Raw genomic sequence first — 23,094 nt, forward strand, 5'->3', positions numbered from 1 at the left:
CTGGTCTGCTCTGGCAACACCTGTGTACACGCTGCAAGCAGAAAGATGGACGAGGCCCGGGTGGGAAATTGCTGCAGGCGAAGGAAAGCGCTCTCCCATTTCTGTGATGTCACCTGTTTAGATAGGAAGCTCTTTGAGGCAGGGTCCTGTTTTCTCACCTAGGGCGAGATCAGATGTTCCAATTTTATAGGGACAGTCCCGATATTCTGGGCTTTTTTTTTTTGTTTGTTTTTTTTAATATAGGTGCCTGTTACCCTCTACCCCATCCCAATTTTTCACACTTGCTATCTGGTCAACCATGTGTGCAAAACTGCCTAGCAACTTTTGGATATTGCATAAACAGCGAGTTCTCTTAAACAGCACTATCAGTTAAACTGGCTTTTTATTCAAAAGATCAATGGATAGGAAAAAAAATGCGCAAAGGACTAGAAATAGGGAAAAAACACTGCTGGTTTCTCTGTTGAACACAGAATCAACCAGGCAGGGGGCACCAGAGATAGAAGGTCTGGGCGAATATTCCTGACTCGGGCCCCAAGTGAACCTTTGTTCCAGATCTTTTTCCCAACAAATGGCAGTTGGAGACACACTCACATTAAACCTCCCATTTAAGACAAGTTGTTAAGCAGGTCAGTGAGGCAGTGATTGTGCTTCTGTGAAAACACATTTCCATCTCAGAAGGAGCTCCTTGCTGGTAGCTGAAAGTTGCCACAGGAAACTGAGATTGGCTGTAACAGGACTTTTCTTAACAGCAAGGCTCACAGCCAATGTGGTGAAGGGAAAAGGGACAAATTTCTGGCATTCAGACCACAAATTGTTTCTATTGCTATCAAAGTCCCACTCAAGAAGCTAATTCTATCAGGAAATTCGCATTCATCGACTACAGAGAGATGGGAAGTGGCACCCAACAGCCTTCAAGATAAATTACAATCATTTTGGGTGTAGGAGATCGCCCTGTTCCTGAAATGAAGGTCTGAAGGGGGGAGGGACCAAGGTTTCTTTCTTTACGAGGTGGGTCCCTTTTGTGATGCCTACCTTGAACACAGTCATGTTGCCCAGGCTGCATGGGCCTTGGCCTTCAAACAGACCTTGCAATTCAGTAACAGCCAAACATGTCGAAAGTATTTCCTTCAAGCAGCCTTGACATTTCAGCTTCTTTTAGGATAGGAGGTAGCCTCTGAGGTTTCCCTATATTTCTTTTTCTACCCATCGTATCTTCCTGTCATCCAACTTTATATTTATACCCTTCCTAAAAGTTTACTTCTGAACTAGTTTTTACACTTTTCAAGTAATGAACATACAGTTAATGACCAAGAGGTACTGTACTGAATTATACTGTAAGGGGATGTTTTTCCCTCCACTATAACTGAAATCTTAAAGTCCTAAGAGTTGGCAAATTAAAAACTAAATCAAACCTCCAGCTAACTGGGTATTTGCTATGAATATTTTTTATGACAGAATCTTTGGTATTTGGACAAAACGAACAAAATTCAGGAGTGAGATTAACTGTGTGGGAGTTTATTTTCAGCTCCATTCGTACTCTCTTACGTTTACTCTTTAGATGGGTCTTCAGAGTCCGATCTATTCATTGACAAAACCCAGTTTCCACTAGATTTTCCTGTGCTCTGCCTATGAGTTGAAGTTTTTCTACATGGACACTTCAGGCATCTGGCCTTCAAGGCTTTTGCAAAGAATGGAAATCCCAGGTAGGATGTCTCCAAGAGATAGTATACGAAAAATACTCCGAAGCCCTTTATCCAATTACCAGACTCCTGAATTGCATAGACTTCAACACTTGCTTTTGGGTGTTTTCTTGAATATTTAATTGAAGCTTATTTTTTACCCCATACCGATAAATGATCATAAGAGCCACTGGTACATGAAAGTCTGTACCCCTAAATCTTTGGGAATTGTCCCAGGTCCTGAATGTATTAAGTTATTTACCCAGGTCTGAGTTGTAACTTTGATTGGAGAGCTCATTCTCATGGCAAGAACAAACCAAATGACCATTATTAAATGTCTATGCTGCTGCTTGCATAACCAAGTTCAAGTATTGGACGCATGCTTGCTAATTCAAATGGCCCCTATTCAAATTGTAAGCTTTCTGGAATAGAAGCAAAGTCTTTTTTAAAATAGCCAAAGCACCATGCAAAGTTGTCATGCAATCTATATCTACAGAAGGATTTCATGTAGTGAATCGTGCACACGTTCAACAATTTAAGCTTTCACTTAATCTTCATGAAAACTTGCTTTTAAATAAATGCAAGAAACAAAATTATAGTTAGAGTCTAACAACTGCTGCCCCAAAACAGGTCACGGTTCCATTCTCTATTAGCTTCCATCTCATGCTTCTCTACCAAAACTATCCAGGTACAGCAGAACTTCAGAGTTACAAACTGACCGGTAAACCACACCCCTCATTTGGAACCGGAAGTACAAAATCAGGCAGCAGCAGAGACTGGAGACTGAGTAATACAGTACTGTGTTAAACATAAACTGCTAAAAAAAAATAAAGGGGAAGTTTAAAAAAGATTTGACAAAGTAAGGAAACTGTTTCTGTGCCTGTTTCATTTAAATGAAGATGGTTAAAAGCAGAATTCTTCTTCTGCATAGTAAAGCTTCAAAGCTGTAGTAAGTCAATGTTCAGTTGTAAACTTCTGAAAGAACCACCATAACATTTTGTTCAGAGTTACAAACGTTTCAGCGTTACATACAACCTCCATTCCCGAGGTGTTCATCACTCTGAGGTTCTACTGTATTGGGAACAGTACGTTTTCTCTTGAACCACCATTTATTTGGGGCCAGGTTGCAATCCCCTTATTCATACTAAACAGTACCTTACACCATGGGTAATCTCAGTGATTTGAAGGGTGACACAATCTGGCTCTCCATGATCCCATTCCACTCTAGCCTTGAAAAATTAGAGGTGATGCCTGCTAACGTAGGAACAACCAACTTTTCATTTAAAACAACAGAAGTGTAAGATACACTATGAGTAGTGCAACCTATCTAGTATTACACGGGAACACATACAGTAGCCATCTGTATTTGAGACAGACCGGAATATACACTACATATTGCAAAGAATTTGTAACCACAAGCACTGGATGGAAACCCAGGAAATGTACCTGTTTCTAATCATTGTAACATGTCTCTTTCACTTTCCCAGTGAAATAACATAGTTCAGTTCCCAAACAAGAAACCACTGGGTTAATCAACTGGTAACATTGAGTTGTGTTAACTAATCACATCAGATACCCTAGGAAAAACTGCTTGCCTGTTCCCCAGAATCCCACTACTTACATGTCTTTTTTTCCCCCTTCATATTTGACTCCTGCAAAAACCTTTTCCTACGTAAGTTGCAATTTATGGTCCTTTTGCATTAGACTCACGTACTGATGTGTGGTTTCCATCATTTTCTCTCCAATCCACATCAGGTATCTGTTTCTCTTAAATACCTATCCCCAAAGGAAGGAAGAAAGTGCCACACTCAAAGAATATAACTTTTGTTCCAACACCATTCAGTATTATAGTGTTTATTCTAAGCACGTTACTCCAAGAAGGTTGCTGGATGGTTTGTTGCAGGATCCAAATGGAGTAGTTGAAAGCTCTATTATTGTATTGCCAGCCAGCGGCGGCTTCAGGCACCAATGCTCCAAGCATGTGCCTGAGGCAGCAGGCCGCGTGGGGGCGGCCTGCTGGTCCCTGCGAGGGCGGCACTCAGGCTGCCTTCGGCGGCTTGCCTGCAGGAGGTCCGCCGGTCCCGTGGATTCGGCGGCGGGGATGCCAAAGCGTCGAATCCGCGGGACCGGGGACCTTCCGCAGGCAAGCCGCCGAAGGCAGCCTGCCTGCTGTGCTTGGGGTGGCAAAAAAGCTAGAGACGCCCCTATTGCTAGCTCAGGGAAGATTTAAGCAAAAGCTACCAAGTAGCTAGGAGGGATAAAGCTGGATAAACGGGTGACCAGAGTATTATTATTTATGTCTTATAAAGCAGTACAGAAATGCCAAGACACTTTACAAAATAAAAACTAAGCTCCTGCAGTGCAGGTTACAGGCAAACACCAAGGACTGAAAGACAAAAAGCAGCATGAAGGGAGGCAAAAGACGACAGGAGAAGGGAGACTAAGAAGATATGGAAGGCAGTGAAGGAAAGTACAAGTGACACCAGCTTGATTGGAGAGGCCATTGTGAAACAGGGAAGCGGGATTACGGAGGGGTGAGTACGGCTGCAATTACACATGTGAGTCTGGCAGGGACTAGATGGGAGGCTTCAGTGTCAGGAAGGCTAAAGAGGAGGAAGTCAAGGGATGAGATGACAGACCTGGGAAAGAGTTTAGCAGAGAGAATGGAAAGGGATGGACAGACCTTGGAAAGGTTACAACGATAAAACCCAAGAGACCTGGTGAATGTGCCTGTGTGGGACCCCCTGCTCCAAAATACAGCACACCAGTGTCATGGGGAGAAGACCAAGAGGGAACCATGGTGATAATAGGTTTAGATATATTCTGCTCTGATTCAGCCTTAAGTTACGGAATTTTTCTCTCAGTAATAACAGCAACTCAATTTTGTAAAATAACATGGGGCTGAGGAAAAGGGAAGAAGTTCCACTGAACTTCTATTGAAAACTGAGGTGGTTTTCAATCACCATGTAAAACGACGCGAGTAATGTGATTTAGTGGATTCTAGTAGGGATGTTACACAGCAACTCTGTAAACATGGTTAACAATATCACTTCAAAATTGGAGTCACGAAATGTACATAGAGAACAGACAACCCACTAGCAGTGTACCTGAAAATATACTGATACTCTTCACCTAATTATTTTCTACCACAGTCCATAGAATTTCTGAGCAGAAAATTGTTTGCCTTTAAATTTGTCAAATATCAACTCCGTTTCCACTATCAAGTAGCCAACAAACATGTACAACTGACCCGACTGTGATACGTTATTGGAAATCTGCCAGATGTCTACAAATAATTCCCACAAACAGCATGGCGAATATTTAAAAATTTGAGCAGTTTTACTGGACATACTAGTCACATGGTATGCTTCTGTTCCATGACTGGAGGAGAATCATTCTTAGGTTCTCTTTTCTGGTGAAAATTTTGATGATTGTAAGTTCAAAGTTTGCTTTCCATGAACATTCAGCAATATTTGCTTGAATTTAATTGTTCTGATACGCATTGCTGGCTGCCAGTAATCTCATTCACTAGACTATGTGCAGAAAGCATCAAAGAGACTACAAATACTAAGAAAATGAATTTGTTTAAGAACTCAATTCTTCACTGAATGTTTTCTACATCATTCACAGAGCTCTAACTGCAATTCAGATTTGTCCCCTACTCTAAGTGTGGTTGACCATTTAAACGAAGTATAGTATGGAAATAAAATTATTTGTGTAACAGCTTTAGAACTATTGGGGCAGATTGTTTTAAAAATAGACATATATCGATGTGAACAGTATGTTTATCTCCATGTTTCTTGGTATCATTAATGAGGAGCATGACAGTTAATCAAAGGCAGCTTCCAACATAAGATGGTTCCAGAATTGAACTAGTGCATTTGCTGACATACATCCTAGAAAAGCTCCCAACTGCTGCCTAATTTTGCCATGAGATTCTGCAGCAAATATGTATTTACAAAAAACTACCGTGTCTATCTCCTCATTCATTCCTTGTCTCCTCCCCTGAGGGCATCTCCCATTGTAATGGATCTGCAGGCTCTCCTGCAGAAATAGATCAATCATATATATTAATTACTGAGTGAGCATAGTACACAGAAGTCTCCCTCCAATGACAGGAACTAGTGAAGTCTGCAGGTATCAGTTGTGAAACTTACAACCCTATGTCTCTCTTTGTACGTTGCATAAGATCCTTCAGGCCAGGAAGCTTTCATTGCTCTGAATAAATTAACACAAACGTTCAAGGGGAGAGAAGGCTTCTAGCCTTAGAAAGCACCAATAACTAAAGCCTTGGCAAGTGTTTTTTTTTTTTCCCTTTATTATTTATGATGGGTGATGCAGACCAGCAGAGAGATTTTCTGAAGTGGGTACTGCATTCAATAGTGATTTTTAGAGCTCTTCTGACATCAAGAACGTGCCAGGTGTGTTTTTAAATTTTTTTCACATACGGACAAAATAAAGATGAAAAAAAACCAATAATTTCTTATAACTGGGTTTATTTTTGGAACAAAGGCTGCGTTAACTCTTAGCAAAACTTTGCCCTCACGCGAGAGGCAGTTCTGCTGTTCCCGGATAAGACTTGCACAACTGAAAAAGATACTTGCCCAAGTAATTGCAACCAGGATGACATCCCTTAAAGAGAGAAATTCTCAGGGCACTCCTGACAGGGAATCAAAGGGGTGCTTCACCTGGGCACTCCCCCAGTGGAGCTCTATTGACGTACGGTTGAAAAGCGAGGCAGACCTTAGAAAGCTTATGTCTGGATTAGAGGACAATCTGGCTCCTGCTTGCTGCCGCTGGTGATCTGGCAATAGCTACCACTTGGATTTTAGAGTCTGATTTAGGCTCATATTAAGACTTTACTGTAAGACCTTCAATAACTGTGTGTATATATTGTTTGCCTTTGCCTTGACTGCAAATACCCATGGTAATGATTTAGCACTAGGCCTTACCTATAGACTGGGCCCTCGAAGATGCACGTGTGGAATACAGGTGTGTTATGAACATATCCAAATCCCCTAATTTAATAGGAACCTCTCAAATATCACGTAGCTAGATTTAATTTCTCTGGGCTTGTGTGCGGAATTTTGGTCCTTGAGAGTGGATTCCTCTTGCACACGAGGCAGCACTGAGCAGTGGTGGCCACCTGAATTGCATATAAGAACTGGGACCTTCTTGGACAACATGAGGCCACTTGCCTTGATTCTGATTTTTAAATTTATTATTGTACTGGAGAACATTGTGAACCGAAAGAAACAATCATGCTTTTGGCCATGGAAGACAGAGCATGACTGAAGCTGTGATCTATTGCTCTCTTCATCTGGAATAAGACATGAGTAATTTCACTGAATTCTGAATGCAAATAGGTCCAGTGATGGCTAGGGGGACCCACCCTCCGACTCTCCTCATAGACCTTGGGCTGTGAACACCACTCTCCTGGTCCCATCCATTTCGTGCTTAGCCAGTTGCTGTGCCAGCCCAGCCCAGACGTGCTGCACTGGAAGCAGAGCTATTGAAATAAAATTGGTTCCAAGACTTCACTAGTAAACGTCCTCAGTATGGCCCATTGTAGTCTCCCCTTTAACCAGTTCTGTATCCATCCTCAATAGTGGGGCCACTCCTAGCTTGACATGACTGATGGGTCATGTATCTGTCTCCAAGGAGCTGCAAGCAGGTACAAGACCCATTGGAATGGATCTGCAGACTTTCGCTGGGAAGAAGAAATTCCAGGCTAGGTAGATATTCCCCTTAAATGCCTTCTCCTGAACATTTTATGGATGAGAGAAATATGCAGACATATAAACCAGGAGCTATTACATTGAATGGCTCAATGGAGCAGTTGCTTTTAAAATCCTTACAAATCTGATCAATACAGTCTCAATGCAAAAGTGCCCAGAGTTTCACATTTTAGTTCTGAATGCGCTGAAATTTGCAGTTTCACTACAAATTTACAGATGGGTCAAAAGAAAACGAAGTAATAGTGTTAACAGAAAAGAGTCTGGACTTTTTGAAGACTATTTAAAAAAATCTGCTTGTGTTTCGTGCAGACTGGTAGTAAGACAATATTGTTATTTAACTTGGCTTCAGAACTGCTAGCATACAGTATAATTAGAAATAATTTTACTGGCCTCACATTTCCTTTCATCTGTGATCTTGTATCTCTGTTTTATTGCCCTGTTATACTATACTGTACCTGGGTCTGAATGACATGAGAATTTATGGGCTGTGTTACTCAAAAACAAAAAAACCTTTGTGGGAGACACATCTACCAACAACTTTTTTTGGAATCATGTCTCTAACCTTCCTCGTTATTGTGAATCATCACAGTATGATCACTTCAGATGATCGCAAAGAAACAACATAGAGACTTCATTATCTGCATTAACATGAATATGACCATCATGCCATATTTCTAAATCAAATGCACTATGGAAGCTTTTCTGAATTAAACAGAGCTCTCTCAACTACTTGTTTGGCAGTGCAGGTATTCAAATGGGAAGCTCTAAAAGTCAAATCTTCAGGATTTGGCACATGGAATGTTTTGTCCTGCAAGTTCACTGTACAGTAGAACCTCAGAGTGACGAACACCTCGGGAATGGCGGTTGTACATAACTCTGAAACGTTTGTAACTCTGAACAAGACATGATGGCTAGTCTTTCAAAAGTTTACAACTGAACAGTGACTTGATACAGCTATCAAACTTTACTGTGCAGAAGAAAAATGCTGCTTTCCCTTTATTTTTTTTAGAAGTTTACATTTAACACAGTACTGTACTGTATTTACTTTCTCCGCCCCCCCCCCCATCTCTGCTGCTGCCTGATTGCGTACTTCTGGTTCCAAATGAAGCGTGTGGTTGACTGGTCAGTTAGTAACTGGCGTTTGCAACTCTGAGGTTCTATTGTATAAGAGTTTCAAGTCGAGACTAGGCAAAACAGAAAACTTAAAAGACAAATAGCAAGAGCGAAATGCAAGTTCAAGAGGTACAAACTGCTCATGCAAGTATTACGAGTTTTCCCGCAATAAATACCAAGAGGGAATTTCAGACAACAAGGACCTTCAAAAAGGCATCATGTTCTTTTATCCAGGTACAGCGTATCCCAGATCATGCAGTTCTACTAAAACTTAAAACCCAAATGAGGTCTATTAGCCCAGTAGATATAACTCCCACAAAGACTGAAGAAGACAGATACAACTCGGATAAAGTTACAACTCTTATTATGACAGTCATGTTGGTTCCGCATATCCCGATGCCAAGAGTTAAGAATACAGTTTAAAGAGTTCTGCTTTAAGAGGTTTCAGAAATAGGGCAATTAAAAGAAGAAAATAAAACTTGTTTAATACTCTACTCACATTTAAGAAGAACAGGTTTGCACGGAAAATTAAACATGAACGTGTGTGCCAAATGCTAAAAATAAACACTGGGAGAGTATTTTGTAAGATACATGTCATACCATCAGGAAGTTGTTTGCAGGACAAGGCATCATCAAGGTCCCTGGCAGTTGACGGATCAATGGTGAAGATGCATTCTTTCCTATCAATAAAAAAAGGGAACTTAACATCTTTTTTTGTTTTGCATCCAGACACACAGTCCGTCAGAAAAGCCCAGCCAACAGTGAAGTTTTCAGGAGCAAGGCCATTGAAACATATCACATCTTCCAATCTAACTGCTTCCCCAACCTTCAGAGATCCCCTCAGAAGCAACCTTCCGACATGAAAAAGGCATTTGGAATAATGGAACAATTAGAGGATGCTGACTTGTGTCCCCCATTGGAACTGTTTGTTTTACACCTTTCTCGTCTAATTATCAATATTCCTCCACAAAAGTAAACAATCCATCCCGCAAAGTTCCACTGACTTCCACTGGGGTGAAAAGTTCTTCCTGCCCCAACTCCTTTTTGACAAAGTAGGAAACAAAAATATGACAATTTTATACATTTTTTTTTAACAGTGTTGACAAATAACGAACTTTGGCATTGTGACTTGATACTGGAGTAAGTCATCTGAAGACAGGGAGTACAATGGAGCAGGAGACCTTCCAAGTATCTGGCAGGAACGGAACAGAGTGAGGGTACGTGAATGGAGGAGCTTGCAACACTTGAACCTATCCAGCCTTTCAAAATTGACTAGCCCTGACACACACCTGCTCATGCACTCTACTCCTCATGAATAACAATAATAAAGGAATGGTATTTAATTCTCCTGGGGCAAGTAGAATTTTGCAGGTTTTCCTTACTTGTTTGTTAACAGAAAGTACAGAGCCAGTGGGAATAAAAATGAATGACTTGATGGCCATAATGGAATTATGAATGAAAGGCTGATGGAAACAGACTAGTCTCCACAAAATCCTCGAGCTTTCAGGAGCCCACTGGCAAAGTTGTATGTCGCCTGTAGGAAATACTAATCTGCAGATATATTCCAAACACAGCGTATGTAAGTGCTCTGAATTCTCAGTATGCTGGGAACCTATATTTCTCTAAGTACTGCACCGGAGTTGAGTAAAAGGAGATTGTCACCAGCTAGTAAAACTAAATTGAACATGAATAACCTTCATCTCTTGTCCTAAACAGTTGTGAATAAAGCCAGATGCCACGTCCTCTGTAATACCACGGACAAAGTTAGAGCAAAATGGAGTCTGCAAAATGTTTAAGACCCAAGTTGAAAGATCACAGAGTGAAATCAAGTGACACTGTTTGGCCTCGGTTCAGTCCTTAGTGAGCAGACACTGTATGGTAAAGTGGTTCATGCAATCATGCATGTTGTAGCGAGACTATTGTGCATCTCTAGGAAAAAACGGGCTTTGAAAAAGATTTGAATCAGCATGAACATCAGAAGAAGTTAGAGACGGAAGTAGATGCTAGGTCAGCTAGCTAGAATTAGCTAATCAATTTTTTAGCACTCAGAGGCCTCAGTTAAGACTGAGGTAGGTGTCCTGCAGACACATTAGAAGGTGCAGTCCCCCCGCCTCAAAGAATTTACAACTACATACACATATAATCTGTATATCATCTTATGTTGATAGACACAGTCATATATCAATAGTAGTGGAATTATAAAAATACCAGAAATGGGAAATAAATCTAGGTAGGCAGCAGGTTTGTTCCAAGAGAGATAAGACAGAACACAGCGTTTGACTTCAAGAACCATTACATATTAAAGAGCAGTTTGGCAGAATACACTAGCGAGCTGTAAGCTGAAGCCTAGGGCTTGAGTGCCCAACAAATGAATCATTTTAAATTCCTACGTCAGGGGCCCCCTTCAGTGGGGGCTGAACAAACTACAGCAAACTTCCTGTAATGCACGTGGATTGTGGCGGGGATCCAAGTGCAGACAGTTCTGGGGCGTGCAGTGGTGGAATTGGAGTGGGGTGGGTGCTGCAGCATTTTTTTCTTTCCAGTATAATCTAAGAATGAGTGCAACCCCCACAAAACACAGGCTGACGAAGTGAGGCTGCTGAGGGATAGAGACCTGATTCTCGTAGCTATCTCCTTTTGGGCCAATTTCTCTCTTCAAATCAGTAAGTCTCAGTTCACTGATGCTACAGGAGATGCACAGCTGAGAAGCACAGCACACTTCTCCCGCCCCAGAGGAACATTGTTTATTAAATTGCAAGAAGTGTGTGGGTTAGTTAAGGGAGGGATTATATTTACATTTAAAGGAATATTGCCAAACATAAACAGTACAAGTGTCATGTGAATTTAGAAGCTTTAAAATCTAAGGGTGTGCACCTGTGCGCACACAGGTCTGTGTATTTCTAGCACACTTATTACTGTAGTTCTTAGATGTTACTGGTAGTATCTATTGCTATTTGTCTGATATTAGCATAAATTTGTGCAGTTCTGCCAAATATACTAAGGAGATTTCTAATGCCTTTCTAAAGGCTACTTCCATTAGCCTTTGAAAATCTCCCCCAATACATTAGTTTTCTCATCCTATAGCAAACCTGCCTAATCCTCAGATAAATGTTCACTCCTGGCCCTTTATTATATATATCCAAACAAATTGGAAATAGCTAGTGATACTGGAAGATGCAAGATCTTCTAAACTGCACTGATTTTGATCTGCTTACAGTCCAACTATCCAGCACCATAAATCAACCAATGTAATGACCTACAAACCATCTTGCTTCCATAAATACATACTCCTTACATTAAAAATCCATCAATGAATGGAATTTCAAGTGATCTCATTCCAAGGAACAGTGCTTACATAATGTCCCTATTTACCATTCTTCGAAGAATCACGTATGTACAGTGCAAGCAAACCCTCCACGTACACTAATATGCCACGTGCTTGCCTGCCTGGTAAGGCATGGGGCCATAGGTAAGCAGGTACTTACAGTAACCATCCCAGAGAGACAGCTATCATACATAGTCTTACTTTTTCAGGGCATTTAATTTAAGATAGCAGACAACACTGACCTGAAACCAACTGCCCACTTTACAGTGACAAGGTTTAAAGGAAGGGATTAAGAGCTTCTTAAATCCAAGTATGTGGGTTCTTGTTTCAATGGAATAGATAGCTTATTCCAGCTGTTTTGGGCTGCAACCACAAATGTGCGCCACCCATAGCGATTTGTAGCTCTAGGCAGTTTAAAAATTAATAGACTGGTTTCAACAAAGTGCACATTTGCAGTCTCCGTTGGAAAGAAGGGAACATAAATATGCCGGTGCCAAACTCTGAATACATTTATACAATGTAGCAACTAATGGAGCTGCTGTGCTTTCAGACACTTGGCCAATTAAATCTATTGTAGAGGTCAAGGGTGGGGCCCGAGTTCATGAGAACACAAACCAGCAGGGATTGTTGTATATACTTCCAGCCTCTGTAGTGCTACCACAGATGCATTTCATATGCTATATCACCAGAATCCAGGATAAGCATTCGCTACTGCTGAGCAACCTGCTTTCTTGCAAAAGCTAGCCTGATACAAGGCTCCTAGAGTGAGGTATTTATCCTTATATATGTCCAAATGAAGGCACCCCTTACATGCAGCCATGTGCAGTATAGTTAGGGTTCTTTTAACAACATGTTCAAAATGGGAGGGGGGGGGTTAACTACTCAAGGGATCTGAACCTGGAGCCTTTTAATGAGAGTTTTGCCTTGTGCAAAGACTGGGGGGGTCACAGAAAGTCTCTGAACAAGCAATATGATGCAAAAAGTTCCACAGAATAAGGGCTAAGTGGACCAAGTCCTGGATCCAAGTCGCCAAGAGGCAAGCATATAGAATACTGGCCCTAAATTCTGAAGCAAGCACCACTGACTTTGTGGTGTGGGAGTGCTCAACTTGTATCACAAAGTGATGCTTCTGTAGCAGGGTAGGAGGCATAGAAAAGAGTCTTTACATTGAATTCTGCACAACAGTGACTGCATGATTCACGTAATACATAAAACCTCGGGTTGTGATTTTTATCATGATTACAGGCAGCTGCAGGAGCCAGTACTGCAAAAAACAGAGGCCCAAATGCAGCATTGACAGTCATTCTATTATCCACTGACCTATATACTGATTGAAGCCCCATCCCTCCAATCCAAGGACAGATATAGTCTCTAGTATTCTCCTCTGATTCCTTCAACCAGCTAACACCACCTCTAATCTCTACTGTGCTTCAGCTAGCTCTCTTTCACCCAGAAGTCTCAGTCACTTCAAGACACCATCTGTGTCTGTTGAAACGGACAAGGTGCAGGGTCACCAGCGTACCAATAGGCCTGCAAACCAAATCATCTCACTCCTTGGCACATGTTCCTATGGCCCTACATGCATTGAAAATGAAGGGTGACAGACCTGACATAAACCACTGCCAAATGGAGATAAGAAATTGCTCATTGCTCCTCTCAGACTGATGAGAAAAGCCCCTCAGACTCCTCCACGTGTCCCTGCCAGAATCTGCACCTGTAATGATACCTCCTCCATAGGCCATTGTACAATAGCTCCCAACAGGGTCAGCCCATGAGCTCCCTGTAACCAGCGGGTGATGGCAAAACCAACCCATGGTAGGTTTTTATTAACAAAAATTCAGAGCAGCCGCAATTTCCATGCACCTGTCAAGGAAGAGACTGTTTAAGTGCAAGGAAATATTATGGCTACATGCACATGCAATAACATTTATCACTAACTAATACAAATTGGGTGCTGCCCTCCAGCTCCTGGCAGGCTGCCAAAGCGGTCCTGTGGGCTGCAAAATTTGGCCATCCCTCCTTAAAAAATCCCAAAGGAACAATCTCTTCTTGTCATTACACCTAATAAAAATCTGTTTTATTCATTTTAAAACGTCAAAACATACTTTATAAAAGTAACAAGATGTTCCAGAAGTGTTCGTTCCAACATACACACCACTTGGTTAGCTAAAGGAAACTGGTTTAGGAGATATAGACATGCATGGAGTTGAGAGCTTTTCTGGTCTTCACGTTGAAAAGGACTAGAGATAAATGTCTTTAAAGAACCCCCAATTTTGCTGCACTGGCTGAAGACAAAAAGCTCAACGTGGAAAGTTACTCTGTACAGGAGCTCTTTCATCCAAAACATATGTTGAACACAGCCTTGCAGAAGCATACTCACTCTGGCATCTCGCTTTTGTTAATGGAAGAATAAAATCTCTTTCTTCCACTTTCCTTGTGGAGAGATGGGGCGAGTGTATTATGCGTCTGGACTAGAAACAATCTGTGTACGGCAATCTGGTAAGGCTGGTGCCACAGATCCCACTGAGTCTATTATGAAATTGTTAACGGAAGGTCAGAAGGTGAACATGCACTGAGCCGGTCATCACCACATAGCTCTTCTTGCATATGATGAGTGCCCACACGAGTTCCTATAGTACTAGAGAGAGGCTGACTAATCACCACCACCAGCCAAATTGTAAGACAGCAATGACACAGGAGAGGTTTGCAAACTAGTTCCTTCTACAATATTCAAAATCAAACCCCAGGAGAAAACCTACCAGAATAATGAGCTTAAGTTTATAAGATGGTAATGTAAATGTGCACACAGTCTCTCTGGTATAATCAATCCCACTTTACGAAAAAGCTAATTAAGTGCAGTTTCAGACGGCATAGTTCAAAAAAACTAATTAAATCAGAGCAGTCAGTCTTTTTACTTTTAATATTTTTCTTTTAATAGGAGCTAGAAAAACAGGCTAATGAAGTACTCGAGGTAAGATTAGCACATTATTGGTCAGTTGGTGTTATCCTGGTAATTAAAACATTCAAAGACCACAGAACAAAAACAGTTTTGGTTCTGGATGGTTTTTTTTTAACCAAACAAGTGTATCCATACAACAGGGTCTGCAAGTTTCAAAGGAGAAATCATTCTTTTTATTGTATATTTGGGGCTGAAAGATCAGGTACAGTAGATCATAATCAAATTAGCTTTCCGCTCAGGTAAAACATTCAGAGTTCAACGGATCTGTTAAAGTTATCAACCATTAAATAGAAACATCTGTGAACCATGGTGATTACCAGTCCTAGGAGTCAATGCTCCATCTTCATGCAAGTGGAAGAATGTTTAGACCGAAAGGAAGCATTCCATGTTGTAACCTATGGCCTCCACAGGCATTAAAGGTGTGGCTCCTGGCAAACTGCTAATGGGGACTATGGTTGGGCAAAGTCTGGGTGTTCCCAGTGAGATTTTCAGTACGAGTAACTTAATGCTCCTGAAGTAGAGAAGTGACGGTTTGTACATGCTGCATATTTCAGTTGAACTAAATGTTAAAGGGCTGCCATGCAAGCCCTTCTAAAAACAAAGGAACCGTTTCCTGGATCTACAGTGTGGTTGGATAAGCCAGCCAGGTGGAGGCAGTGAGTCTCTGTCATTTCTTTGATACATTAAGGCCTAGAAATGGCCATTGCTAGGTTACGCTTTAGAGAACTGCATGTACCTGGGAGAGCATTAGAAAGCCTGAAAGGAACCAAGAAGTTCTACTCCTAAGCAGATGAGCTAACAATTTACAGGAGTCTGAGAAACTTAAAGGAAACTGGGACTTTGTTATCCTAGTAACTACTGGAGCCAGACAATGGAGAGAATGGAGCTGCAAGTAAGCAAAACTGACAGAACAAACTAACAGTCAGCTTAGCAGCTTCCACACCATTATTACATATGGCTGATAGTAGTTGAAGGAAGCAATGGAGAAGCCTGATACAATCCCTCAGGCATTAAGCCCCTTCTAGACCATATGCTTGAATTCAGGTTCCTCCAGGCAAGTCATTTAAGTTACTTGATGATTCCCTGGGCTTTGCCCCAAAGCTAGTATTCTTGATACAAAGTCTATTACACAGTCTTCAGTAATACTTTCTGCCTGTTTTAGGAAAAAATCCCGCCCCCAACTGGTTGTAAAATGAAACAAGGAATTTATTAGGAGCTTCAGTATGTGCCTATCCATCAGAAAGATGGATGGAATTCACAACCGCAGGTTTCAAATACACACACTGTTCAAAGAGTAGAGATTCAGATGCAGTTACGTGGCTACATCCAAAGGCATACCAGAGGCTAACAAATTGAGGGAGCACCTGTGCTTTGGGTCTACAGGTCACACAACCATACTAACCTCCTTTCTTCAACAGGCCTTGAAGCACCTATGTGAAACTTCTGCAGAAGCACTATGGATTTCAGAAAATACAAGACTTGTGTCACTGCAGTTGGCTGTTGGAGGTGAGAGGGTAATGAGCATCATTTTGTTTATTGAAGTTCAGATTTTGTAGGCCTTGTTTAAACTTTAATATGTCAACACTGAGACATGTACAATAGAGTGACTGCATGTCTAGACTCTTGCATCACATTTACATTCTTCCTCTTTAGACTGTCTTGCTCTCTTGACGTTGTGAATACGTGCAATAGATTGGTGCTGGTGGAATTCACTTCAGCATCCTGGTTTATCCCTATTAACTTGAACTCAAGGCTGACATTTTAAAATTAAGCGGTAAAGACATTTTTAGAATCTTGCAGATCTTCAGGGTCATCTGTAGGAGTCTGCCAAGCTGTGTCTTGGAAAAAGTTAAGCAGACATCATTTTTCAGGTCTGGAAACAGTCATTTTAATTTGGGACGAGGTATCCCAGTGTTGTCAACTCACTCCAGTGAAAGCTACAAACATTTTTTCACACAACAGTCTGATTGTTATGGCAACCAGCAAAATGAATCTCATTTTTCAGTCACAAGTCAACCCAACTAGAATACAGTGCCTATGTAGGTTTCTTATAAAATACCAATAAGCACAGGACCCATTCCTATAGACATTCATCGCTCAAACGGGTATAGATAAAGTACTCTCTTTCAAAAAGGAATTTCAGACAATGGTCATTGTCTGAACCTCTTTAGAATTTCACCACCTCACTCCCAAAGATATCCGCTGTTTCAGTTGCAGTGCGCTTCTACATTTATCATTCTAAGTATGGGTAGATTTTAGTTAAAAATCTGGGACAACTGTTTACAAGACAGGCTCTTAAAAGGAATATTTTCACAGGAGAAGCATGCAATAGAAGCATTTCAAATGAGCCTCTGAAGGCACCTTAAGATACTTTGGAAAAGACACACGCTTGCAAAAGTAACTCTATAATTTTTTCTTTGTACAGTTAAATGAACACCGCAAAATGAACTAATTATAAACTAATTGGGAGTAAAAAGAAAGACTGCATTACCCGAATCCACCCATGGCACAAGCTCCCAAGAATCCACTCCCACAGGTACACAAACATCAGAAGTCTCATCTTAATATGTCAACCCAGATCAGGTCTTTAAAATTTTTCATGTTTATTTTTTAGCTAAAGCCTTGCCTCAACTGATTCAAGTCAAAAAGGAAGGCTTACGGTCAGGGCTTTGGAGCGGAGGCCGGAGCGGGAGTGTGGAGCAGCTCCGGAGCAGTGGAGCTGCAGGTTTTTGCCTGGAGCTGGAGCGGAGCCGGAGCACAGCTCCAGAGCCCTGCTTACAGTGATCCTGATGCATTACACAACAGCAGTAATACACATTTTAATTTTCATTGAACAGTGCTCCTTGATTTGCTGAACCAGGACCGATTTCAGCTATTTACTTATGGCTTCAGCGTAAGATGAGCAAAGTTCTCTGGACTGATGACAAACAGTAAACCATTTAAAAAGCCATGGCATATAGAAGAGATCACTATTTAAATTTCTACAAGTTATGCTATCATTGTGCCTCAAGCACATGGAGCTTTCTGCCCCACCTTTATCCCATGCAAGAATGAGAGCAGGAGTTTAATTGAAAACACGCTTTCATCATGTAAACTTCTTTAATCATAGACTCTCAGAAGCTAAAAACGGAAAAGACATTAGGTCATCCATCTCCCATGGGCCAGTGCTGGACTGTTCTCTGCAGTATGTATGCAAGTACTTTGTCCAGTCTAGAGTTTTAAACATCTTAAGCAACGGGGTTTCCAACATACCCGTGGGAGTCTATGATGCAGTCTAATTTAGGATGAACAACAGAAAAGATTTCCTCTGTAAGGCCTGGTCTACACTGGGGGAGAGGGTGTCGATGTAAGATACGCAACTTCAGCTACAGGAATACCGTAGCTGAAGTCGACATACCTTATTCCGACTTACCTCCCGTCCTCACGGCGCGGGATCGACGGCTGCGGCTCCCCCGTCGACTCTGCTACCGCCGCTTGCTCCGGTGGAGTTCCGGAGTCGACGGGGAGCGCGTTCGGGGATGGATATATCGCATCTTAATGAGATGCGATATATCGATCTCCGATAAATCGATCGCTACCCGCCGATATGGCGGGTAGTCTGGACATACCCTTAGTTTTAGCCCAGTTGTCCTAGTAATATCTCTTTCTACCAACCTAAATAATTCTTATCCCACCATAGCGATTCATATATTTGTTAGCCATTAAGCATCATTCAAGCCACTAGCCTCTTTGTTAATACACATTTAACAGCTAAATTTTCCCTGTAAGTCAATCCTTTCAGCCCCCTGGTTATTTTTGTTACTCACATGTTCGAACTACATCTAACTTTTCCGTATCACTATGGTATGGAGGTGTGGTGGAATTTTAAGGGTAGTCCTTAAAGTCATACAGAACCAAAATGTCTTCACACCCTCCATATTGTGGCTTGGGTTTTCTTTTACATGACTGTGGACATAAGAACACAAGGAATAGGAATCAATCATCAAGAAGCAGTTTGAGAAATCAGGTATCCCAGCTACATCGGAGAGGACACCTAGGGCTTTTCTTCTGCAGAGTAAACGGAACAAACCTCAACCAACTAAACTGAGAACCAGAATTGGGGCAAAAGGCAAGAGGAGGCTATTCCATCAGATTATATTCTAGCGATTCCATCAGCATCTGGGACGTGGCCCACAGAACTGCTCTATGGCAGCCTGTGCCACGAGATAGAACCTAAAGTTATACAACAAAACAAAGACCAGCCAACAAAGGCAGGAGTAAAGAGGGGACATAAAGAGAGTACTGGTCTCTCTGCCTTAGCAGTTGAAATGCACTGAGTGTGGTGTGGGGTTGTGGGTCCTTATAAACTCCCAACCCAGATGTTGGGATCTGCATTGGCCCTTGCTCATTGCTCCAAAAGTTCAGCATTTGTGTGCATCCTCCAAAGGAGGCTCCATACCCAGGGTACCAGAATGAGACTTCAATGAAAAAATGGTTCCATGTAACAAACAGTTTGTCATGCCTTTGGTTAACCTGTCATTATGAAAAGGGAAATAATGCAACATCTGATCAAGAATTGTGAAGAAATTGTTTTCTCTATGGTGGTGACAGATGCCAATGTCAGCCAACACTTTCAAGGCTGGATGCCTGAACTCCTCAACCCGTATTTAGATATGTCACCAAAAGTGGCCTGGTTTTCAGAGGGACAAAGCACGAACTCATGCCTCTGAAGTCAATGGGAGATGCAGGTACTCAGCTCCTTTGAACATCAGGCCACTTTAATTACGTATCTAAATACAGAATTAGCAGCATAACCTTAGACACCCAGGGTTGAGAACCGTGGCCTTAGAGTGCTGGTTTTTCTCCCTCTAAAACTCCCATCGAAGCCTCACTATCTACCATTGGAAGTCTGACAAGAACGGACCTGTTCCCAAACAGACTCGAGTTGACTGGATTCCATGCCCCCTACATTATTTTTTACAGAAAATACTCAGCTGTACAGGAACAATGCAACATGCAGAACGTCAAAGTTCAGTGTGATGACAACCCTCTCAGGCAAAACATTCCCCACTCAATGAGCTTTGATTTGTTCTTTAGGCTACCAGAGGCCACTGATGGGAAATAACCCTACAATCCACCAGTTTCCATGCAATAGTGTGCTTGTACAGCTGTGCTCCCAATAGCTCATGTTGCCTCCGTTCAACACCCCCCAACCCCCGCATTTCTAGCACGATATGCCAACCCCAGGTTGCAACATGTGATAGCAACCACTGCATGTCATTTAGTAAGAAATTAAGCTACCATCCTACTGTTTTTTTTTTTCAGTGCAAGCGTAGGTTAGGGAAAAAAGCAACATATACAGGGAACAGGCTCTGACGAAGTCAGCTAATTAGCTTAACCACATCACTGGAATAAGAACACACATCTGTGCATCACTAAAAGTTTATTTATTCAGCTCCATCAGGTGTATCTTCTAATACTGGTTTATTCACATTGGTTCAGGAAGGGAATGGTTCCCCGGCCCAACACAGTAGGAGAGATAGCATGGTGCCAGTCAAGAACAACCTAGAGTAGATACAGTGGCTTTTGCAACTGGCCTTGCTAGCTATGCGCTAGACTGAGATCACCACTGAGTAATACTTTGTGCTCCTCAAACCATCCTCCTGATTTCAGTGGGGATACATGCAAAATAAGCTGCTGCTCACATGAGTAAGGAAACATAATCTAGTCCTGGGGGTCTTTCCACAGGATCTCAGGATGACAGACTCAGATTTGCAGCAACGTTTACACATTTATTAAACACGCTATTTGTCAGGTTCCTTAAGAAACCCGGGCATTTTTACATATTCTATTACAGTAGGATAAGTCTTGCTCTAATTATACTTAACCCAAGCTTTCTGCAGCGGAAAATCTCCAGGGAAAATTGTTGAATAATGTTTTATCTGATTTATACCCTTTCAAGTCTTCCACCTGCCCAGAAGAGCCAACTGTCTCAGTCTACTCTCCTTCCTACTCACCAGGCACTTTGCTGGGAGCAGAATGCTGCCATTTTTACCATCAGTTCTAATTTTATCAACCAACAATCTACTTGGGCATGCACAGTTAAGAGTCTGATATTAAGTCTTTAATATAAACACTGCTAATCCTTATTACTATCTGCACCATTCCTCAAACACGACACAAATAGTGGGCAGAATTGCAATGTAGGAACTGTTCTGTTGCCGGTGGTTTCCAATTACAAACAGTGCTAAGAACAGAGCCTCCCTGTTCAGAATAGAACATAAAGACAAGGGAGAGTACCTCCTCTTTTTCTACTTCTCCTATCAAAGAAAGGACGGATGCAACAGTTGTTAAGGGGCAATTAAAGTTACTATTTACTCTGCAAAACCTTAGTAACTGTAGGTAGCTATGTAGTACCTCTGAGGACATCACAACTTGTGGTCAACAGATATCACGCCTTGAAATATCTCAAAATATTAACTCTATATGTGCTAGGAATTATTCTTGGGAAGTTCTATGGCCTGTGTTCAGAATCTATGAATCTACAGCTCTGTCATACTGTTGGGGCTTTTCATTTGTAAGAACAACATTTCATTAACTCTGCTCATAGGGAAACAGAATGATCATTAATTGTTCAACGACAACTTCTCACTTCTGTGCATTGGCTCCTCAGGTTGTTTCTTTGCAGTGCCCTCAATATTCAGTATTCGCATCGGTGCTGCAATTTTGCTTACAAGACAACATTAGAGAGTTAGTTGGGGTGGAAAATGAAAATTTTTGCTCTTCAGACGATTCATCCTGCAGATATTTCAGTGTTTCTTTCTCTGCTCCGTATTTTTAGCTCATTGTTTTCTATTTTGGCAGCTGAGAAACTGCAGTTTGTAATTTTACCTCCAGCTTCATATTTCTTCTTAAAAGTGAATACAATGTCCTGTTTATAATAATAAAATCACTAGTTGGCAGGATGACATCAAATGGAAAAAAAGAGAAAGCAACTGGAAAATTTAGAGCAAGCAATTTTGAGAGCCAAGTTTCGCATTTGTAATGGTCCAGCGGAGGTCACTGGACTCACTCGTTATTAGGCGAATGGTAAAGAAATAGATATCCTCAAGTTCTTCCATGTTAGACTATATAAACCATCTCTAGTTCAACGAGGGTTAGAGCTTTCCAAAAGAGTGACGTTATACATTTTCCACAGTAACACTAACAATGGGAGACATGCAAAAGGCAGAATTGCTCTGCAAAGAACGGCCTTTTTTCTCTCTCCAATATTTAGGTTTTTGTTTCCCACTATGATCGGACTTTCCTGGCTTTGGTTTCTTGTCCCAGTTTAGCAGTAAAAGAAACAAAAAGATATGAATGAAATTAGAAACATTTGGAACAAGCCTTAGAAATAGCTTTTAGGTTTCTTAGATTTTTGGCTAAACCTCTTCAAAGGGTTTCCTCCTCTACTCCCCTCACTGCTACATCCACCTCTGAAATTTGAATTTCCTTGTTTGCTCTGACCCTCTTCTTTTCACTAGTGATGTTCTATACTACACAGGTGAAACACTCAGGATAAAGCAAACAAGGAAATGAAATTTACAGGCTGAAGCAATGGAGAAGACCAGAAAATGGCTAGAAGTATGTCATTTCAGAATTTGCCTCTGCCACACCACTCTTCCAGTCTCAACGTTTCTTTTACATAGCAAACCAAGCATTCCTCTTTTCTAATTTAGTTCCAGTCAATCAGAGAGAGAGAAGGGGAGAAAAAGGAATTCTGATCCTAATTGTGTTTACAGATTCTGGAACACACATTTCATAAACTATACTGGTCAAATACCATAAAATCCAAGCTCTCTGTTGAAATGGCAGTTGTCAGTACACAATGATAACACTTCATCATCATCTAGCACTTTTCATTATAGAACCTCAATGTCCTTTGAAATCCATTAGTTACAGCACCTATGAAATATTTGTCTCATTTTACAAATGAATAAAATGAAATAGAGAGAGATCAAGAGGTTGCCCAGAATACTATAGTGACTTAGTAGCAGAGATGGGAATTTAACCTATAAAAGCGGGAAATTTTGTAACTGTCTAAGGATTTTGCATATTATGTACTATTAAAATATTTTTTAAAACTTTTTTGATAAATATTTGGATGGAGGAAAAAACTGATCTCCTTGAAGTGACTACATGAAAGATATAGGATAGTTCAGTAAAGCAAGTCCCTAAACATGGTAACAGTACACCTTTTGTAAAGACGAAACTTTCAGCAAGCTGGGGAAATATATTTACAAGATAGCATAGACTAGTAAA

General features: G+C 41.2%; 1 protein-coding gene across 4 annotated transcripts in view; it reads right to left on the bottom strand.

The window, feature by feature from the left end:
• Positions 1 to 23,094, bottom strand: part of DIS3L2 (DIS3 like 3'-5' exoribonuclease 2) — a 262,106-nt gene that overhangs the window by 117,541 nt on the left and 121,471 nt on the right. For all 4 annotated transcript variants that reach the window (XM_054040303.1, XM_054040301.1, XM_054040300.1 and 1 more), the window contains one exon: positions 9,131 to 9,210. In XM_054040303.1, coding sequence (XP_053896278.1) covers positions 9,131 to 9,210 — 80 coding nt within the window. The remainder of the gene's footprint in view (positions 1 to 9,130; positions 9,211 to 23,094) is intronic.

This window comes from Malaclemys terrapin, chromosome 9, assembly GCF_027887155.1.
Source record: "Malaclemys terrapin pileata isolate rMalTer1 chromosome 9, rMalTer1.hap1, whole genome shotgun sequence".
Taxonomy (NCBI): Eukaryota; Metazoa; Chordata; order Testudines; family Emydidae; genus Malaclemys; species Malaclemys terrapin.